General features: G+C 45.3%; 1 protein-coding gene across 1 annotated transcript in view; it reads right to left on the bottom strand.

Moving 5' to 3' along the window:
- NMNAT2 (nicotinamide nucleotide adenylyltransferase 2) overlaps positions 1-19,708 on the bottom strand; it is a 105,822-nt gene extending 86,114 nt beyond the window's left edge. Inside the window, exon 1 of the mRNA XM_036273190.1 lies at positions 19,402-19,708. Within this exon, the coding sequence (XP_036129083.1) occupies positions 19,402-19,486 (85 nt within the window). The 5' untranslated portion in view covers positions 19,487-19,708. The remainder of the gene's footprint in view (positions 1-19,401) is intronic.
- Positions 19,709-23,139: the final 3,431 nt, after the last annotated feature.

Genomic DNA, 23,139 nt, shown 5'->3' with positions numbered 1-23,139 from the left:
AAAATGCTCACCAACCCCTGGGGGCAGCCTTCGTTCTTCACCCAAGCCTGAGGCAGGGTGTCAATACTACTCATTGCCCTCAAAGGTGAGGAAGCACAGGAAAAGAGGTTTTGCTGGAGAGGCTGAGAGATGGAGAGAAGTGACCTCACACAGACCACAGCATTTTGTTCATTCCCAGATCTCCACTGAGCATCTCTGTCCACAGCAAGCTCCTGGCCACCAACTGGTCACCCCTGTACCCTCCCACGCCCCAGCACTGCAGGTCCCCAACTGCTCTGCCTCCTGTATCTCTCTGCATCTCCCTCACTGGCCCTGAGCAATGTGGAGTCCCTGGTTTACCTCCTCACACCCATGATGCCTATTTTGCAAAGGACATACCTCTTGGGAGCCATTGTCTTTAGAAGGAAGCAAGGGCATTGAAAATACATTTTCTCTTCTGCATCTATCTTTATTTTTTCTGTCACACACAGAGAACTTGAATCCAGGCTTTCCCATGTTATAATTGCATGCCCTCTGCCACGTTGCATAACCTCCTCACCGCCCTGGTCTTCACTGCGAACATGGGGATGAAACTGGCTTCCCAGGGCTGTTGTCGGAACCGAACGGGACAAAGCACACCAAAGCACCTGGTGCAGAGTGGGTATTCAAGAAAATGTTACTTCTCTTTTCCTCTTGAAGTAATCTCTCAACTATCCACAGGGACCCACGGACCAAGGAGAGAGTTGAGGATTTTCAGAATAAAGCAACTGAAGCTCGTGGCCACTAACACTGTTTCTATGGTCGCAGGGACGCGGACGGCATGACTGCACAGGGCAGTTCCCAAGGCAGCCACAGTGAGAGAAGGGGGTGACTGCTGCTCAGGGGGGTGGGGGAAGGTGTAGCTGATCAGCCAGAGGGGACTGACCAGGGTGAGCTGCATGTACTTCACCGTGATATTCAGGAATGCCCATGGTACCAGCCAGCACTGAAAGGGAGGCGTGCAGGTCTTAATGACCAGAGGGAATATGCTTTGGAGTTTACAATGAGAAAATGTCAAGTGCCAAGGTCTTCTTCCCACCCTAATCCTATCACCACGGCCTCAGTCCTCGGCTTCCTGGATGGGGGGGGGGGGGGGGAGGCTGAGCCTGCGATGGCACCCTGCCCGCCCTCACTGGCGTAATACCAAGTGTGCAAGAGCTATCACCACAGGCTGAGATGTCCAGCCGGTACATCATCTTTGCCCCACAAACACTTGTTGGCTGCTTGATTCGAATGGTAGTGATACGCGATCATCCTTAACGCCAAAACTGAAGACTCTCGGCTGCTGTCTGAAAGATAGTGATGCCAAGGAGCACTTGGGACTTTTAATAAGATAAAATAGCACAGGCTAGGAATGCCTGACCAGATAAACCAAAGCCACGTTGGCAGGGAGAAATGTGAAGGATGACACGTTGATCCAAGACAAAAGAAATAAAGAATTCCTCAGCCAACCCAGGATCGACCCTCTCACTAATGCCCCGATGGAGAAACGAACCCACGTGATGCTGCGGAACCATTGGGAGGTCAGCCTGGGTCCGAGCATAACATTTTTCCCTTTCTGTTTTCGTGAAGCCAGGTTTTGGAACGACTGAGACAGTTGTGACTGCCGCCACCACCGGCAATCATTGGCGTGATGCACACGCGAGTTTTAATTCCCAAAAGGATGCCCACAAATGGATAGAAACCTGACCAGAATCCCGAAGGAGGGCGAGGGACATGGGCTGTTCCGCAGCACAGGTCAGCACTGAAGACGATCTGTGACCCGGGGCAGCGCCAAAGCCCTCGGAGAAATGCCTCCAGCACTACTCCCCGGGTCCTGCCCCCCCCCCTTGCTATTTCTCTTCTCCCCTCGAACCCCAGCACCTCCATCCCGGCCACACTCTCGCCTCCTCCCCATCTGGCTGAGAGGACGGACACTCGGGAGGGAATTTCCCCGCGCTGCCCCGCGTGTCTGCCCACCTGCTCCGTGGTCTCACTTCCCTCCTACTGCTGCGGGTGAATCTGCGGGGGCCCAGGCAAGGCCGGTTCCTCCATTGTTTTGCCTTGACTCCACCCCCTCACCATTCAAGAACATTCTTTCAAGATTTCTCTCCTCTCTTTCTTGCGCTAGTAGTTTTCCCACATTCATTAGGTGATTCCCATCAGCATACAAACATGATGTTATTGCTCTTATTTAAAACAAAACAAAACAATGAACAGACCCGCTGGTGAGGCTCAGTGGCTGAGCGTGGATCCATGCACTAAGAGGTCGCTGGTTCAATTCCCAGTGGGGGCCATGCAGGAGGCGGCCAATCAATGTTCTCTCTCATTGATGTTTCTTTCTCTCCCTCTCCCTTCCTCTCTCTTGCTAACATCAATAAAGAAATAATAATAATAATAATGAACAAAGACAAAGACCATTGCTTGACCCGTGTCCCTCTCCTGCCATACCACCTTTCTCTGCTCCCTTTACGGTCCAGGGGTGGGGAACCTTTTTTCTGCCAAGGGCCATTTGGATATTTATAAGATCATTTGAGAAGCATACAAATTTATCAACTTAAAAATCAGCCTGCTGCCCTGGCCAATTTGGTTCAGCAGTTGAGCGTCGGCCTGCGGACCAGAGAGTCCCAGGTTCGGTACCCACTAGGGCACAAAAATAAAAATAAAAATAAAAATAAAAAATCAGCCTGCTGTAATTGCTCAGGCTAATTCGATGAGGCGTGTGCACATTCCCCTTTCCTTCCGATGCTCACTCCACTGCGGTCTCTGCCCCCACTCCAGCAACTCTGCTCCTGTCTAAGCCTTCAAGGCCTTTGAGACGCCAACAGTCAGTTCTCCGTGCTCATCTCTCCAGTGGCTCAAGCCAAAAACCTCGGCTCGTCCTTCATTCTTTTTCTTTCTCAACAAAGCAGATCATTAACAGATTCTATTGGCACTTCCTACAAAGTATATCTTACATCCTATCCCTTCTTCCTACCTCCACCTCCCTGATCCAAACTACAATCATGTCTCCTGTAGATGACAGGTAGTAACGTTTGGCCTGGTTCCCTCTCTAGCCTCAGGGCTGTGCTCTGGTCTCTTCACTGCGGTCACAGTAAGTCCGTGGAACGCAGATCATGTGACGCCGCTCTTCGAGACCTTCAGATGGTCTGCGAGGGAGAAGGGGAGCCAAGTCAAAGTCCTGACAGTGTCCTGTGGCCGCACACAATGTGGCCATCCAACACCTCTCTCAGCTTATCTACTGCCACCACCACCTCCGTTCTAGACACTCAGGTTTACTTATTTTTCTCTTGGGCATTTGAGAGAAGTACCCACCTGAGGGCCTTTGCACTTGCTGTTCCTTCTGCTAGTCCCCCAGCATCCACATGGCTAAATCCTTCACCTCCTTCAAGCTTTAGCTCACGCGTCACCACCAAGTGAGATCTCCCCGATCACCCTTTAAAATTGCAGCCCCACCCCTGGTCCTCCCTATTCCTCTTTCCTGCTTTTCTTTCTCTCTCTTTTACCCTTTGCCACTTATAACCCTAACATGCTACTTAATTACCTATTTGTTTATTGCGTTCTGCCTCCTCCAGACTGTAAGTGCCATGAAGGCGGGGTTTGTCGTCTGTTTTGTTCTCTGATGCCCCTCCAGCAACTGCACTAACCCTACCCACAGCACGCACCTAAGGACGCACCTAAGGACGTACTGGTGGTGCTGGTGTCAGGCAGCATCTCCAGAAATCACACGAACCCTCGCTGCTCCAGAAATTAACTGCTCTCAAGTGAAAGATAAATTCATTCTCAGGCTAAATATACTTTTAGTATATCAAGATTATACAATCTCAGTGATCCTCGTCATCACACTAATACCTTTTTATATTGATACAGTGCTTTCTGGCTTACAGAATTCTTTCTCCCATGTGGTTGTATTTCATCCTAAGGACAACTCTGAAATTGAAGAAGGAAAGAGAATATCGATCTTATTTTGTAAATGAGAAAGCTAAGCCCCAGAGCAGTTACATATCCAGCTTACACGTGCCCGGGACAATGAGTGCAAAACTGTGACGAACCCAAGCCCCCTGTCTCCAGGGTTAGAACTCTTGCTTCCATGCTGACCGGCCTTCGGGGGAACTATGCGTCCTTCTCTGGAGAACTCAGATGAGCACAAAGGATCTGGGACCTTCACCATCCGCCTTCAGCTCTTCATTTACTCAGCAAGTATTAATCAAGTACTCCCTATGTTCCAGCATTGTCCTAAACACTGGGCAGACAGGACAGAATAACACACGCCGGACAAGATTATGGTCTCATGCAGTCTAGCGTCTTAGAGATGTCAATAAACACCCCCTGAATGATGTCCAGGGTGATAGTGCGGTGAAGGGGGCGGGGTGGAGATCGGTGTGGAAAAAAGCAGATGAGCTATGTTAGGGGTGCCCAGAAATAACCTGTTACCTGTGACCCGCCAACCCTTCCTCTAGCAGTGGGGGGACAGTGCTTCAAACTGGGGGGTGGAGATAGTCCAAAAGGTATTATTATACATTTGAAAAACACCTATGTTCAAGATTCCCAGTCGAGATGCCAGGGAATGGAGGCGATAGTAAAGCTAAATAAAACCGAGCCTGGTTGACACTTTGCGAAGAAGGCGCTAGGGCCCGCAGCCCAAAGTCACAGGGGCACGGACACAGCTTTCTAGCAAGTGGAGCTGTCAGCGCTGAAAACAGACCCAAAGGAGCTCCCTGTCAGGAAAAGGATCCAACAAGCGACTGGATGTCCTCAGAAGTCTCTTCCAACTGCAAATCTGATCATGTTCCATTCTGCGGGACCTCTCTTTACCCAAGTCACCATTCATTCCAGAGGGTGACGGTGTGAGGACAGGCACAGAAATCTGGCCCAAAACCAAGGTTCTCTTGCCAGCCCTCCAAGAGGATGAGCAGTCACCTGACTGTTGTCCCTAGATCCTTCCAGCAGTGGCAAAAGCTGACGCTTCTCAGGGAGATGCGGGGCACAGCCTGTTCCAGCTGTACCCGCAGGACCTACCAGGGCTCCACCTCGGCAGGTGCTCTGTGCAGCGGGAATGGGCAGGATGTCTGCGCCCATTCTAACCTCACTCACAGCTAAGCCGCCAGCAACTGCAAAGAGGGGCAGGCACACTGTCCTGGACAGGAGGCCGCCTGTCTGGTGACTTCCAGATGCTCATCATTATGTCCACAGGCCCGCCTGAGATCCCAGCCGGCTCACAACATCTCTAGATGACAATCATCGACCCTCTTTTGCCTTTGAGCCATTTTCCTGCTCCTCCACTAATACTGGAAACAGACCTCCATGGTGGCCCAGGCAAGACATCACGGGACAGACACTGGCAAAAACTATTACCGCCATTTAGCCGTCACTCACTGCAGGTCAGAGTTTGCTAAAAACACTGTATGTGACAAGATGGGCTATGACCTTTATGTATATGGCCACATATTTCTACACGCTTGGAGAACCACAGCTGGGCAGTCTGGTGGTTGAGTTGGGTAGGCTGGCCGAGGGATTTAAAGGGGTGGGAAAGGTGATGGAGGGGAGCTGGGCCAAGGAAGCTAAGGGCAGGGGCAGGGGCTGGGGGGCAACCAGGGCATTTTGTGGAAAGCACATGGGGACGTGGGGGGCAGTTGCTAGAAGAAGAGAGAGGAACCTGCTGCCGTAAGGGGAAGCACCACATTTCCTCCCCCTAGAGTTCAGTGGGGCATTTTGGAAATTGTTGGTGATTTATCCTGTGACCCTTGCTAGCTCTTCATAAAATGTTTGGTGAAGTCGACATCACCTAGACTTAGGGACTGACTGGGTCTATGATTTTGCAGGGGGAGCAATAGGCGCTGGGGCCCAAGGTGAGAGCCAGGCTGTCAAAGGAGGTGGTGTCACATCATATCCACATTATTTCATTTAATCCTCACAACAGTCCAACAAGATAGGTATTATCATACTTATTTTATAGTGTGTGGGGGAGGGGTTACTGAGTAATTAATTATCTGTAGACATTCTTGACAACTACAATTCAAACGAAGGGAGAGAATTTTATATTTAAATCTGTCCACTCTAACTTCATGCCTTTAAGTTAGCAAAAAGGTGAGTGTGGCTACTTCACAGCCATCACCCAGGACCTTTCTTGACTTGCTTCCCATTTGCTCCTGTTTCCCTCCAGTGGCTCCTGGTTCTGAGCTGAGCCCCTCCTACTGCTCCTCTCTGTCCTCTGGACTTGTCCACAGGTCTCTTTGGTGGGCTGCAGATCCCTCTGGCCCCTGCACATTTGGCTGCCTTGGACAGGATCCCCAGAGCAACGCAAGCCTCTCTGCACCCAAACCCCCAGCCCCTAACACAGAGTTGAGGGACCCACAGAGCAAGGCAGCATCTGGTCGTAGTTAAAACAGTGACCTCCAGAGTCAGAGCACATGGGGTCTACATTTCTGTCCACAGGGCACTTGCTGTGTGGTTTGACACAAGTTACCTAACTTCTCTGATCATTGGCTTAATGAGAAGGGGAATAGGATTGTTGTGAGAATCAAATGAGGCAAAGCAAGAAGAACACTTAAAACAGTGTGCCATGCTCGATGAATGTTAGCGCGTGTCAGTTGACAGTGAACAGAATTGGTCACAAGCAGGCCCAGAAAAAGCCCATGGTGTCAGGGATGTCAAGCCCCTGCCGCTCCCCACGCCAAGGCAGAAAGAGTGTCAGTTCCCACAAAGGCCTTTGGGCACATGCCCGCTGGGGCTAGTTCAAGCCTGGAGGAAGGGAGGGAGAAAGGAAGCTCAGAGATCACCTCCTGGACAAGCTGGGTTTTCTTCTCCCCCATCCCTTTAATTCCTACAGCCCAAACTTTACCCCAACGCGATTGTCATCCAATGAAGGAATTCCTCCTAAGCAACATCCTGTCTAACCCCTTTCCCCTTTCCCAGCCTTCCAAACAATGTCTTTATGCATTTCTTTAAAAAAAATAATGATAATGTTTCATCACAGACTGAAATAAACAACTTGCATCTGAAAGAAACGTGTGGTGTAAAGGACGATGGGCTGGGTTGGGGGGGGGAATAGAAGCAAGGAGAGGAGATCACGACAGAAAACAACGTCAAAGCAGGCCCCGCCATGGCCGCGACGGGGCGGTCCCAGTCTGGAGGCTGTCCTTAGCTCCCCACTTCTTCCCCATCCACTGTTGGCGCTCCACACAAACACAAAGGAAACACGAAGAACCGGTCTTAACAAAACAAGTGCGGCTGGGAAGAGCAAATTCCTTACGGAGAAGTCATTCCAGCCTGGTTTTATGAATATTCAGAGCCAGATGATTTGCTAGGCAAACCAGGCTAGTGGGTCTATCCATCCCCCAAAGGGTTCAGCAGGGAGTTCTTTATTCACTGCATTTAAATGCAAATGTCACAGAATTGCATGACAATACACTTTGAAAAGTTGATTTAAAATAGCACTAGGAAAGGATTAAGGGACCAATACGAAGGGTTTTATTTTAATTTTCTGCAGAGATTAAAGTCAGGCCAAACAGAAGCCCAAAATTCAAAAGCTACTGCAGGAGCCAACCTCGTTACCAAATAGAATTCATTTGGCCTCCTCCTCTTATGAAGAAATGGAAGAAACAAATTCTCTTTTTTTGTTTTGTTTTGTGTATCAGAGACCAGCAGGATTCCTGACCAGTATGCGCTTACCTCACATCAAACTGATGATAACGAAAGCCAACGCCCAGAAACTTGACGCTTAGCCTGTGCCATACTGGGGGTGCGTGTATATCTCAGAAATACTGGAAATGGTCTCCAGACCTTTATTCTGGTTGGTGAGAAACTTTGGCTGTTTAGAGTCCCCCAGGTTGGGAACCACTGATGAACATCGTCCAACACAGACATTCAGGGCTTTGAAAGACAAGGGATAGAGTGGAATGTTGGAAGCACGGAAGAATGGCCCATTGTGTCCAGCGGGAGTCCCACTGTGGAGGGGGGCCTCAGGGACCCCATGACCTGAGATAGATGGGAAAGGCCATAAATCCCTTGTTTTAAAGGCAATGCCAATGTTAAAGTGTTCACTGGGGTGGAAACATTATTACAATGCTCAAAAGTGGAAATTAGACATTGTCCCTATACCAGCTTCATCTGCACTCAAACTGCCCAGCACCAACATGAACCGGGGAGGGGAAAGGTTCAGTCTGTCAATGGAAGTCACAGAGCTGGAGAAGCACTGAGGTGCTAGCTAAAAGGATCGCACCTTGAAACAAGATGGCTGGGATTTGCTTTGAAAGAACATACGGCAGGGTGGAGCAGTGGGTAGGGCTACCAACGACTCGAGATTGGCAATGAATCAATAATTATTGACATTGGGTGACAGGTACATTGGGGTTCTCTATATCATCCTGTTTACTTTTGCGTGTGTTTGGAAATGGCCAGAAGAAAGATGACTTTTTTGTTATTTGATTTTTTCAAAGATTCCACCTGCCCAATTTAAATGTGGCACTTCCCACCTGTGCTGGGGCAGATTCAGCATGACAGGGGGCAAGAGCACATTTGCCACTTTCACGGAGCCCCGGGAAAAGTCAGTACCCATGGCGTCATCACGAGGGGAGGAGCGCACAAGGGAGGAAGAAAGTGCAGAGTTCAGGCCCAAAACCGGAACCTTTAAACATGAACAAGAGTTGCCCAGCTGGTGTGTCTCAGTGGTTGAGCATCGACCCATGCACCAAGAGGTCGCCCGTTCGATTCCCGGTCAGGGCACATGCCCCGGTTGTGGGCCCGATCCCCAGTGGGGGTGCTGCAGGAGGCGGCCAATCAGTGTTCTCTCTCATCGATGTTTCTATCTCTCTCTCCCTCTCCCTTCCTCTCTCTCTAAGTTCATTAAAGAAAAAATAAACATGGACAAGAGTTGTTTGGCACTCTCTCAACAGAACCTGTTTACAACATACCAGTCCCTGCAGTGAAATCTCAAGGAACTTGATGATTCAAGAATTCAGAGACTTCCAGCCTCGGCCTTGACTGGGAACCTGCAAAGTTTCTTTCTCAGTCTAAAGGAAGCATATCCCTCTGTGTGTGGTTGGCGTCATCTCCTGTAACCAAGCATGGCATGTGCATTGACTGCAGAGTCCCAGAGGACAGCACCCCTTGCCAACATACCACTCAGTATTTTGTTTTACCAGCCAGACTCTTAAACAAACAGGACTAGTTTAGCAGCTCAGTCTACCACATCAGTTAATCATTCCGAACGTCAGGACATTTGAGCATGCAGGTACCCAAGGCGCCTTGCCTTACCAGATTCAATTAGAAAGAGACAGACCCAGCACCACAAATAAAGGGAACATCCAGGAAGCTAAGTTCAATAATAGATAAGATAGCACAAAACAGGGCCACATCAGAACGTTGTGTCATCAACTGGGGATAACATTTAAAGAGGGATATAAATAATGAAGACACGTTCAAGGAAGATGAGCCAGGGTGTGAATGAAGAGCAGCAGTGGTCATGGATGTCCGTCTGAAGGGACTGGGGCTTGTTAAGCCTAAAGCGAACACTGGTGAGGGGTCAGAGTAGGTGTCTTCAGCTATGGGAATGTCTCACACATAGAAGACACTGGATCTCAAGGCAAAGGACTGGGGCCAACACATGGAAGTCTCGGGAAGGCCTATGTCTGTCCAGCAGAAGGAACAGCCTCGAAAAACAGTAAAAGTGAGCCAAGCGCTATTTGGCTTCTTCGGAACACAGTGCGTTCCCTGGAAAATCTGAGGCAGAGTTTGGATAAACACTCGTGAAAATGTTTCAAGGGGATTTCGCAAGTATCTGCATGATTTCTGAAAACACCTGCAAATGGAGGTGGTTCTATGATTTCTGAAGATGAAAACTTCTAATGGACAAACCAAGGTGGTTTGTTCATTTGTTTGAAATAGAGTAAATAACATATCAAGCTTCCTTTTGCCAGGTGCCATGGACATAAAACCTTTTTCAAGCTGAGAGTAAATAAAAATAAAACTGATTTCCTCTGCCATCCTCAAACAACTTTTGCCTCACAGAGAAACTGTTTCTAGATGTAGCATACATCTGATTAAAGCATCCAGTAGTTTTCAGGATTCATTGTGCACCCTTGATCCCTCATTTTTCACTCCCGTCACGACACACACGTCAATGGCTCTCAGACATGACTTGCAGGTGCCCACTGTGGATAGCCGGGCAGGCTGTACTCTGGGAGAAAGTTCCACCCTCGGACGCGTGAGCCTTCTCACCCTGAGGTAACAGCCATCTCGGTGTCGAGGCCTCGAGTGTTTGCTACTTGTCTTGACTTCTGACTGTCATACTTGAATCTGTTTTTCCTGGTTCCCCAAATCTTGTCTGATTTCTGATCACCTATGTTGCCTAAACTTTGAGACTCTGAATATTTCCTAACAGTTCACTCATCCATTCATTTGCTGAATATCTCTAGTATCTTCCATGTGCCCAAAGCACCACGCTAGGCACCGTAGGAGACCCTGGCAAGAGCCTACATCTGATCGAGAACATGAAACGTGAACAGAAATAGCACAGTGTGCTAAGTGCTACAAGAGAGGTACAAACCAAGTGCCACCAGGGTTCAGGAGGAGGCGAGATGCTGCAGGAAAAGGAGACGTGACTGCAGGAGCAGCCTGTGAAAGCCTGATGCAATTTGTGTGTTAATTTTTCTAATTAATTAATTAATTTCTTTATTGATTTTAGAGAGAAGACGGGAAGCAAGAGAGAAACATCCACTAACCTCCCGCACACACCCCGACTGGGATGGAACCTGAAACCTTCTGATGAGATGACACTCCAACCAACTGAATCACACCGACCAGGGCTGGTGTGCTGATTTTCTAAAAATCCTCAAATATTAAGGCATATAAAATATTAAATTTAAAGAAAGAAGTAGCTGTGAATCAGGAAAAGGATGTTCTGGGGACGTATATCTAATGTTCAACAGCAGAAAAACATCCAACATTAGCCAGAGTGGCTGATCAATGTCCAATGTAAGCCAGAAGGGAGAAAATCATCCCCACTGTAACATGGTCATTTCCTAAGTCAGCCAGAAAAGTTACCATTATAGCCCTGGCCGGTTTGGCTCAATGGTTAGAGCGTCGGCCTGCGGACCAGAGAGACCCTGGTTCAGTTCCCACTAAGGGCACGTACCTCGGTTGCAGTTTGTCCCCAGCCCTGGTTGGGTCATGTGCATGGCAGCCATTCGATGTGTCCCTTTCACGTAGATGTTTCCCTCTCTCTCTCTCTCCCTCCCGCTCTATCTGAACAAAAAATGAAAAAATGTACATGAAAAAATGTCCTTGGGTGAGGATAAAAAAAAAAAGTTACCATTATAAAATTGGAACTACCTTTGTTGCTTAAAAGAGTCTTTTTAGAGATATGGTTTAGACTAAAAAATTGTTCTTTAAAGAGTTCCTCTGGGTAATGGTCTTCAACTGTACTTCATACTTTTAGAACCCTCTAGACCACTCCCCATTCCAACCCCCAAAGATACATTACATCAGAGGTGGCAAACTTTCTCGTTAGACGACCAGATAGTAAACATTTTAGGCTCTTGTTCCATATGGTTTCTGTCGCAAATGCTTGGCTCTGCTGTTGTAGCATGAAAATAGCCCTAGACGATATGGTTGTGTGCAAATAAAACTTTATGAATACTAAAATTTGAGTTTCATACAATTTTCAGGTGTCGCAAAATATTCTTCTTTTTTTTACGTTTCTTCCTATTATTTAAAAATATAAAAGTCGTTCTTAGCTTGCACACCACATTTGGCCACCAGGCTGTAGAGTGTGCTGAACCCTGGGTTAAATCAATCACACTATTTAAAATAATAAAATTAAGGCTAAAGGGGACTAAGTATTTTCTCAGATCAATAGCCATTTAGTATATTAATTTCCATATATAGAGAAAGAATGAAGCAATAGGAAAAGACTGGGATATTTATCCACTCTTCATAGCATGATTCACAGCATGGGAAAATCATATATTATCTATAAACTTCAATTCCCTGGGGCATAACAAGTAAATAATTTTTAAACTGTGCTTAGCAAGATTGGTTCCTGATAAATGAAGCAATTATGTCTTAGGTTTTATTATCTTTCTTAATTTTAATTTATAATGCTGACAATCTCTAAGTTTACAAACATTTGCCTTGTTTTAAAGATCTTGTAGTTTGTGCGATGAACCACACACTGCTAAATATTTGCCGGTGCATAAATATTTCAAAAGAAATATTAACAGTTATTGATGTAGTTTAACCTCAGGGTTCCATAGAATGAGGATTCCACCTTTCTATAGGTACCAAGATAAAGGTTTGGTCAAATGTCGAAGAATAAAGCATTGGAAAACCCATCCCCCATACACACTGGGGTCACTTGTTTGAGGCTTTAAAATGATATAATAATACATTTCAAGGTCACAGAGACCCACATCTTTATAACAAGTGGAAAAGAGAGTAGGCACGTGATCCAAAGTCTACAGAATCATGGAAAATCACACCAGGGTGTGCCATTGAAGTAAAAAGGGGTGCATTTAGAACCTAGGTGAGAACAACCTGCCATCAGATGAGTAGTTGTTGAATTGTTTGGGTGAGTTGTATATCAGCATAATTTTTTTACTTATTTCTTCCTTCAATAGATATGGTCTGAACAATGTACAGTGGTTCCATTTCAAAAAATAAAAGCAACTAAATAAAATCGTGGAAAAAAGGAAAAGCTCTCCTTATTTCAAAGAGCAATACAGAAATAATAATAAAATAAAAAATAATAGTAACTTTAGAATGTTTAGATAAAATCACGGTGCTAGATCCCTAATAAAGGGAACATTGACATTTGGGATGCGACTCCCACATCTGAAATGTGCTTTCTCTGCCCATTGCCCTTTGGGGAGGGGCTCACTAAACGTGTGGGTGAAGTCTGAACTCTGGCATTGCCCCCACCTCTTCTCTGGCTCTCATGCCAGTCATCTAGCAAGCTCTTTGGAGATCCCTGAATGCGCTGAGCCCTCTGGGGCCTCTCAGTCCAGCCTGCTCTCAACTCATGAGGCAGCTCCTTCCTTCAAGCTCACTCACTAATACTGCCTTGATGGCCCTCCCACCAGGTCTAGAGTGATAATGTCTTCCTTTATGCTCCTACTTGACTTCATTCTCACCCCTTTGTTAGCACTTACAGGACCTGAGCTGACCTGAACTGCTTTGTGTATCTCCTCCAGAGAAGATGATCTCCCTGAGGCATGGAAAGGAGTGTCTTTAATTTCCAAATCCCTGAAGCCTAGATGGTGCCTGAGGCACAGTCACAACTCAGTCAATATATGTTGGATGAATTAATGACCAATGAGCCCTCTCAGGACTCTACCTTTCCTGTGGCAAAAAGAATATAGACTTGAGATAAGGAGGGTAGGTAATTCTAACATTTTATTCATTCAGACATTTATTTAGCATCCATTATGTGTCAGGCATTGTTCTGGGAGCCTGAGATACAGTAGTGAGCAGAATAAATGAAAATCCCTGCCCTTCGAAGAACTCACATTTTAGCTGGGGAGACAGACATCAAACAATAAACATGACAAATAAGGAAAATAATGTGCTTTGTTAAAAGATAATAAGAGGTAAGGGGGAAAGATATAAGTAGAACAGGATGGGGGGGACTAGAACCTGCGAGTCTTGCTCCTCCTTGTACCTCCTCCTCTTACCCGCTTATCCCCAGAATTACAAGAATTTTCCTTGCTGGCTCACTTGTCCAGACCTAAAGAGAATTGTGCAATTGATTTAATGAAAAATAGTTTAATGGTAGTAGAGTTTAAAGAATCTCAAATAAGTTTAGCTCCATTATTAAAGTGATGATGGAGAAGATGATTATGGTAAGTGTTTGTTTTGCTGCACAATTCATACAGGAGGATGGAGTCAGTGTCAGCAAGATGGCCTTAGTCATACCATATGAGCTATTAACATGTTTCTGGGCTGAAATATTTGGAAGCTGAAATATTTGGAAGCTATCTGACAAACTGTATCCAAAAAAAGCAAATGCACTCCATGCAATTGAATAATTATAATTGGAAAACCTCTGGCAACAGAAAACTTCCTCCCTTGTAAACTGATGGCTACATTAAGGTATATTGAGATATGGAACATAAGAATAAAGTATTAAAATTCTCTATGAAATGAGTTCCTATATCCCAGTTCTTAGACTGTTACATCAAATCCCAAAGAATTACTTTAAATGTCTTTGTTTTACCAAAATTTTGTGTTAAGTATTGTTTTAAAAAAACAAAAAAAAACAAAACAACTAATGTTGAAAAAAAAATTTAATGCATTCCTTTGTGTCCTTGGGAACTTTTTGAGCAATTCAGGGTGATTTGAAACTCTTTAAAAATGAATGAGAACTCTACTAAAATGTATATATTTCACAATATCATTAAACATTTATTAAGCAACCACTACACACAGAACACTGTATTGGTGGCTGAAAGGACAATATTATAAAATTTAGACTTGAATCTTTTTAAAGGAACACTTTCAAAATTGAGTTTTCATTCTCTTTCCGAGTCATGTATAGACTACTTTCACAACTACATATTGCCTAACAGAAGGTAGAGATTATCCATCTAATTTTTATAAAGTCTAAATTCTTTAACATGATTTACAAGCCTTCATAATTGATCAGATTTCTATCTACCTTTCCAACTTTTTCTCTCATTCCCCCTCTAATGAACCATCCTGAACTTTCTTTAGTTGTAATATGTCATGAATCTCTGTCTCATCACCCCAGCCTTGTGCATGGTTGATTCCTCTACCTGGAACAAGAGTCTGTTTGTTAACTTATTTTTAAAATTTATTTAACAACTATTATGGAACAAATATGTGCTTTTAAAATAGTCATTGAAGCATATTAAACAGTTCCTCAATTCCTGACAGTTCTCTGTATATTAGTAGTAATTCAAATTCACTTTTTGTATGATTTCTAGTTGTAGCAATAGGGGCTGCATTCCCAAGTCCACAGCAAGTAGAGAGAGCCCTCTTCATTACCCTTTGAGAGGAACATAATTGGATCATGTCTCTTTTCCAAAGACCCGATTGTTCAAAGCAAAAATATTTGAAATAGAAAAACTGGGAAATCCAGTTATTGTGCAATTATCAAAAACCAGGATACATCTCTGCTGTGATCAAGGCCCTCAATTCCTTTATTTTATTATCCTTATTATTTTTAATAATTGTTTTTCTTTTTTGATTTTAGAGAGAGAGGAAGGAAGAGGGAGAAAGAGAGAGAAACATCAGTGAGAGAGAACATCTGTTGGCCATCTCCTGCATGCCCCCCACTGGGGATTTGGCCCACAACTTGGGCATGTGCCTTGACTGGGAATCAAACCAGTGATCTCTTGGTGCATGGGTTGATGCTCAACCACTGAGCCACACCAGCCAGGCGATTCCTTCATTTTTTTAGGGCAAAACTAATCTGACCTGCTTTTTTCTTACTTTTCTATTTAACTTGCTATCTGATTTCCTAGTGGTAGGTTTATTGACAAATTTAGCAATATAAATACAAAGAGAGTTACACAGAAATATAATTTCTACTTAAGAGTGTACATATTTTTAAAAACTAGCATAAGATTATCTTCTTGTGTAATAAGAAAGATCCATGAAATAAAACACTGTCAGTTTATGGGTTTATTTTGCCAAAATTTTTTGTTCATCCCTGAAAACATTTTAATTACAGTAAAGTATCTAGGTGTCATATATCTTTACACAGATATTAACTTTTTTTTACTATATGTACAGTAATACATAGGAATAATATTAGCTCCCCTTTCGGAGTAAAGGGGAAGGTTTATTTAAAAATACTTTACAGCCCTGGCTGGTTTGGCTCAGTGGTTGGAGTGTCGGCCTGCAGTCTGGAGAGACCCGGGTTTGGTTCCCACTAAGGGCACGTACCTCGGTTGCAGCTTGTCCCCGGCCCTGGTTGGGTCATGTGGGTGGCAGCCACTCGATGTGTCCCTTTCACGTCGATGTTTCTCTCTCTCTCTCTCCCTCCCACTCTATCTGAACAAAAAATGGAAAAATGTCCTCGGGTGAAGATAAAAAAATAATAATAAATAAATAAATAAATAAAATACTTTACAAATATTGACTACTGTACAAGTACTACTCTACAGAGATGGTGAGATTTTAGTTCTGAATTACTTTTTTTAATTGATAGTCTTTTTGCTTTGGTTAGCAACTGGATTTCAAAATACAGAAGCTCTATGAAAAGCGTAGTCTAACTTTAAAGTTCTGTTTAGGTCTTATAAATTTTAAAATTTAGGCACCTTAAAGAAAGGTTGATACTTTTATTGCATAAATTATTTCTGTATTGTTGAAGGAAAATTTAAAAAGCCACTTAAAAGGAGAAAATAGCTCACGGACAATTTATTTCTTTAGAGATGGGAAAGAGCTCTTAAGGAAATGCATATTTAGAAACCTCATTTTGTTGATGGCCAATTTGCTTCTGATCTCTTTAGTATATGTTTGAAGGAAATGGAGGTCATGGAATTATGCAGTCAGAAAAGTAGTGAGCATTGTTCCTGACTTTGGCACGGCGCACAGACCTCTGCAAGTGGAATCAGAAAGTCTCGAGTCTACCACACACTCTATGTCACTTAAGCCACTTAAGAAAGTCACTTAAGCCCTGGCCGGTTTGGTTCAGTGGTTAGAGCGTCGGCCTGCGGTCCTGAGAGACCCGGGTTCGGTTCCCGCTAAGGGTGCGTACCTCGGTTGCAGTTTGTCCCCGGCCCTGGTCGGTTGTGCGGGTGGCAGCCACTCGATGTGTTCCTTTCGCATCGATGCTTCTCTCTCTCTCTCTGTTTCTCTCTCTCCCTCCCACTCTACCTGAACAAAGAATGGAAAAATGTCCTCGGATGAGGATAAAAAAAAAAAGAAAAAGAAAGTCACTTAAGCCACTTAAGAAAGTCCCTTAACCTCTAAACATCAGCTTTTCATTTGTGAAATGAAGATAATGGTGCCTTTCTTCTAAGTTTGTTATAAGAAATGTGACACAACATACATGAAAAGGCTTTGTAAACTAGAAACTCTACAAAAATAAATTACAATATTTTTCATGAGCTCAAAGATTCCCATAACAGATTTTTTTTTAAAAAAAAGTTTAATTTGTATTTTGTGTTCTTGTTCCCTTTTCAATGCATATGTACTAAATCCTTTATTAGGTTATAAGCTTTTTTAAGGCACAGTGAACATATCGTATCCTCTTTCCACATTGTTCTCTGGATTATATGTGACTAATGGACGCTAAGAAGGTTTTAACAGATACTCTTTTTACTCACCTCCAATAGCAAGCAAGTAGTCTCTACTGTCAAAAGTCTCTTTTCACTTATTCTATATCTAAACCTCCCTATTGTAATCGATGCCTATTTTCACATTTTCTATCCTCTAAAGTCACGGGAAATTGGCAGGTCAGCATTGACTTAACAAAAGCCTTTATCATTGCTACCAAACTCTCTTCAGCTGTAAGACAGAATCCTTGGTTTTCTATCTGAATCCGTCCCTCTTGCCATCCAAAACGAGCAGAATCAACGACATCCTCAGACCCAGGAAAAAAGGAGTACCTTCTGACTCACAACAGATTCCTAGAGCCAAGGAGTTCCAGAGGAAAGTCCATCCCTGTCTGGACAACCGAGGGGAATACAGTACATCAACATAAAATGACTAGAGGGAATATGGACAGAAAGGAAGAGAGGGACAGGGCTGAAGACACCAGAATCAAAGAAAGTGAAAGTACAGTGTTTCCAAGTCTCTGATAGTCCCTCAGAAGGCTGGTGAGATGCTCTGGTCTACCCTGATGCTTAACGAGAAGTCTTCATTTAATAAGTAAGTTGGCATTAGCTCCTAATAAAACACCTTTAAAAACGGAAGGGATGGCTACCTCCAGTCTCCCTCCTTGGATCCCTGGGTTCAAAGTAATCCTGTATTCTTTTCATTCGGTTTTTAATAAGCGGGCCCAGTTCAACGCACCTTTTAGGTTTAAAGAGGAATCTTTTTAGTGTAAGACACCCCTCTCGGCCTCTGCCGATATGAGGTGGGTTTCATAAAGAGCCCTGGAGCGCTCAGCACCCCCCGGGCTCCCGGTAAACGCGTGTGCCCGCAGCCAGCTCCGGCACACCCTGCGTTTCAGCACCGTCGCCTCTGGATAGCGTCCTGTCGGCAGCCAGGTCTGGCCTTCCACGGTCACCCATCCATCCCCAGCCCAATTGTTCTCCCTCTTCTCCTCCTTTCCCTCAGTGCCAGAAAAAAAGCACCCCCAACTTCTAACCTCTCTTCAAGCCTCTTCCACGTCCCTCCCTCAGGGTCTAAACGCGCACGCCCCCGCGCCTTCGGGTCCTACCCGAGCAGCAGCAAAGCTGCGTGGTTTATCCACCCGTGCCCCGAGATCTCCGACAGGATCGATCACCGTTCTCTTGCCCCTACTCATTCCAAACCAGCCGCCGAGAGCCCCCACTCTCTCCAAGCCTAAAGCCTCCAAGAAACAATCGGCGCGACGATGCGATTCCCCCGCCCCAACTCGCGCGCGTGCTCGAATGCGCGCGTGCACACACACACACACACACACACACACACTCATATACACACACTCGCACGCTGCAAGCCTCCCAGGTGCCATCGCCGCCCTGGGCTGAGCCACAGCCAAGTTGGGTCTTGATCCATCAACACCGGCTGGAGAAGGGCCGCCCTCAGCTGCCGCCCCGTCCTCCCAACTCCCCCCTTCCTGGCAACGGGTCCCCGCAGCCAAGCCCAAGCTGGCCAGCCCCCACCCCCACACCATTCATTCAGCCATTCACCTCCCGCAGGCAAAACACAGTGCACCACCCTCAAACATTTCGCCGCTGGGCCGCCCCAACCGTCATCCAAACCCTAAATTGATCTCCTTGAAGCCCCAGCCCTGTTACCGGCGCGTTGTGAGTGTGTGTTTGTGTCTCCGATTCATATACATCTTTTAACTCCTTCGAGCTTTCCTCGCAGCCTAAACAAACAGCACGTTATATCCAACCCCTCTTCCTCCCTTCTCCGCACCCCAACCTCTGCCCCCATCCCGATTCTCATCAGCCAAGTAGCCAAACCACCGCACAGCCGCACCCAAGTTCTCGAACCTCCACCTCTGGTCCAGCCCAAAGCGACACTCACCTTCTCCCCTCCCCCTCCCCCACCTCTTGGCCCCTGGGTCCCCCGCGAGCTGGGTCTGGCCCGAGCAAGTGACGCCTCGAAAGCGCAGTCTGAGTCCCCTCTCGGGAGCCACGGAAAGAGAGGCTGACCTCCGACCGACGGGATCAGCAGCGCACCGCTCCGAAGGGCCACACGCCTCTCCTTTCAGTCCTCTGGAAAACACCGGCGCTGGGGACAGGAGAGGCGGAAGCAGCCTCGAGGGTGGGCGGGAGGACTCACCGAACATCTGAATGTGCCCTTTGGTGATGGGGTTGAAGCTGCCGCAGGCGAGCAGGATAACGTGGGTCTTGGTGGTCTCGGTCATGGTGCCGGCGGGTCTGGTCCAGGGGTTGCTCCTCTTTTTGTGTCTCGGTATCTGCAGAGGGAGAAAGGAAGGCGAGGCTCCGGCGCTGAATGCTGTGGACTCCAAGGAGCCGCTCCAGACGCAAACCGCGTCACTCCCCGCCTCCCCTTAACGCTTGCGTCTCCGGCACAATCCGAGGCTGCTTCTGTACCGCTCTGCCCCAGGCGTCTCTCTTCTTTCCGCCTTCTTTCCCGTCTCTCGCCCTTCCTTTCTCTCGCCCCCACCCCTCTCTCCATCACGCTCTGTTTTTTAGTGTTTATTTACAGTAAGACAAAACGTGGTCCCCAAGTCCAGAACCACGAATACTTACCGTATGGGGTGAGCTTTCCCTTACCTCCTGATTTACTTTTCCTCCCTCATTCTAACATTTTTCTGTCCACACCTACTTTCTCTAACATTCCCAACTCCAAGAGTGTTTGATCTTAAGAACTGTTTTTCCCTCTCTTCCTCCGAATTTTAAGTGAGAAATGACAGTTGTTCATTTCAGGAGTACTTACTTTTGCCTATGTTTTTTGTCTCTTATCTGATGATTTTGAACTATTGAACTGAGCCAAGAAATAGGGGAACCTCAATCCTTCCCCTGGTCCTTTTTGTGGGTTGAAGCAGTGCATTCGGATTGGGAGAACATGGATGGGGCACAATTAGCTAAAGCTGTCTTAGAAAACGACTGTGATCTCACACAAGCTGCCAAAGATGAGACAAAGATTTGCCCATTCAACAAATGTTCCTTGAGTGCTCACTGTTGTGTTAGACTCGGTTATAAATCCTGCTGATGAAGCAAAGTCCCTGTCTTCATAGAGTTTACATTCTACTGAAATGAAATAGACAATACATGAACAGATCAAGAAAGTATTAGATGGCAATCGTGCAAGGCTCAATAAGTGAATGCAATTTACTCTATGAGTGGAGAAAAGGGGTCCACTTTTTTAAAAATATGTTTTATTGATTTTAGAGAGAGAGATTAAAAAAAAACATCCATCTATCTGCTGTCTTCTGCATGTCCCCCACTTGGAATCAAGCCCAAAACCCAGGCATGTGCAACTAGAAATCAAACCAGTGACCTCTCAGTGCAGGGGATGACACTCAGCCAACTGAGCCCCACCATGCAGGTGGAAAGGAGACCCTTAAACCAAGTAGTTAGGGAAAGCCTCTCTAAGGTAACATTTAAACTGAAACCTAAATGACAAGGAGTTGCTAGTACATATATTTTAGGACAGGTAAGGGTTTATTGTGCTCAAAGAAATGGAAGAAGGTACCCTGGCCATTGTGGCTCAGCAGTTGGAGCGTCAGCCCTGGGACCAGAGTCTCAGGTTCGATTCTGGTCAAGGGCACATACCTCAGTTGCAGTTTGGTCCCTAGCCCCAGTCAGGGTTGTGGGGGAGGCAACCAACAATGTGTCTCTCTTACATCTCTCTCTCTCTCCCCCTTCTTCCCTCCCTACCACTCTATCTGAAAATAAATAAAAAAATATCCTCAGGTGAGGATTTTAAAAAAAAAATTAGAAATGAAAGAAGGCCAGAGTGACTATAGTATATGAATAAAGGAGAAAATCCTGAGAGAAGATTGAATTTGTGGTCAGAATCCAATAAAGTAGGGCTTATTGGCTAGCATAGGATTTGGATGTTTTTCTAAGTGTAACAGTTTAGAGAGGAATTGAGTAAGGAAACCATTGGAGACCTTCCACACTGGGGAAGCAGATGCCACCATACTGGGCCCTAAGCTGGAGGAGGACAGGAGCTCCTTTGTTGGGGACCTTGCCCTATGTATCTTTTCATCTGATTGTTGTTTGTATCACTTAATGTCCCTTGTAACAAATGGGTTATCTAGTGGGGGCGCGGGGACTACTAAAGCTTTTAAGCAGAGGAGTTATCAGGAATTTACACTTTTTTTTTTTTATCCTCACCGGAGGACATTTTTCCATTTTTTTGTTCAGATAGAGCGGGAGGGAGAGAGAGGAAGAGAGAGAGAGAGAAACATCGATGTAAAGGGACACATCGAGTGGCTGCCACCTGCACGACCAACCAGGGCCGGGGACAAACTGCAACCGAGGTACGTGCCCTTAGCGGGAACCGAACCCGGGTCTCTCTGTACCGCAGGCCGACGCTCCAACCGCTGAGCCAAACCGGCCAGGGCGGAACTTACACTTTTATAAGACCGTTCTGGCTGCTAAGTGGGAAACAGAAAGACAGGAAAGAATTTTGGAAATTCTGCTGGTAGTCTAAGCAAATGGAGTGGGTGGTCCCGGACTAGGATTTATACAGGTGACTTTGATGAGCAGCAAATGTTCTCAGGATAAATTGTGTAAATAGAGTTTATGGTCTTTGCAGAGAGATTAGATTTGGAGGAAGAGGGTAAGAGGAATCTGGGAAAATGGCTAGAAATTTGGCTTAAAGAAATAAGTAGGCGGAGACTAAGAAAGATGGGAAAGGAAAGTTTGAAGAGTGAGCAAGTGTTCTGTTCTGATATAAGAGACTTAATTTTTTTTTTTCCTACATGGCCTTTTAAAATGTTGAGATATAATTGGCATATAACATTCTATTAGTCTCAGGTGTACATAGTAATTCTGAACATAGAACTGTACAAGTACAAATATTTTGCTTTCCTGGGCTTCAAGGATTCTTGGGTAAATTTTTACCCTATTTAGTGAATTGGTCATTGTTTCTTATTCAAGAACATATAATAGGTGTGCAATAAATATTTATTAAATTATTCTGAGTAGCAAATCAACCCTAATATGTACAAAATTTCTAGTTTAAATACAAGAGTCCTAAGAATTGTTGTATATCGATAATGGAGTTTGTATCTTCCCTGATGTGAAATACAGATTAGTGGGCAGAAAGAGTAAGATGTTGAAGGGAGGCTGATTTGGATATGAAATAATGACACTAGCTGGACAATTAACATAATTATAGTTAAGCAATAAATATTTATTGAGGTCTGCCTTGTGCCAGAAACTTGATTTAGGGGCTTTGCACAAAGCAAAGTCCTGGCTTTAGTAAAGCTCATATTTTAGAGGGGAAAACAAACCATTTAAAAAAATGAATAAACCTAATGGTAATAAATACTATAATGAGAAAGGAAGCAGGGTAAGAAGAAAAGGAAAGGTAAGAGTTCTCCTTTATTTAAGGTGATCAGAATGGCCCCTCTGATAAGAAGGTATTTGAGCAGGGACCTCAAGGGAGTGAAGAAATGTGTCACTTGCTAATTGTATGACCTTGGACAAGTCATTCACTACTAAGACTTTATTTTGTCAACTGGAGATGCTATATTATATGCCCTGTGTACTACGCATACAGGGGTGCAGTATGGATCAACTAAAACCATGTGTAAGTAAATTACTTTTTTAAAAAGCATATCGTCACCCAGCCAGTGTGGTTCAGTAGTTGAGTGTCAACCCATGCACCAAGAGGTCACTGGTTTGATTCCCAGTCAGGGCACATGCCCAGGTTGTGGGCCTGATCCTCAGTGGGGGGCATGCAGGAGGCGGCCAATAGATGTTCTCTCTCATCGATGTTTCTATATCTCTCTCGCTCTCCCTTTCTCTCTCTCTAAAATCAATTTAAAAAAATTTTGTTAATAAACAAATAAAAAGCATATTGTCAGCTTTAGGTCAA

Source organism: Molossus molossus, unplaced genomic scaffold (assembly GCF_014108415.1).
Source record: "Molossus molossus isolate mMolMol1 unplaced genomic scaffold, mMolMol1.p scaffold_m16_p_20, whole genome shotgun sequence".
In the NCBI taxonomy this organism is placed as follows: domain Eukaryota; kingdom Metazoa; phylum Chordata; class Mammalia; order Chiroptera; family Molossidae; genus Molossus; species Molossus molossus.
This window is presented reverse-complemented; position numbering and strand designations above follow the sequence as displayed.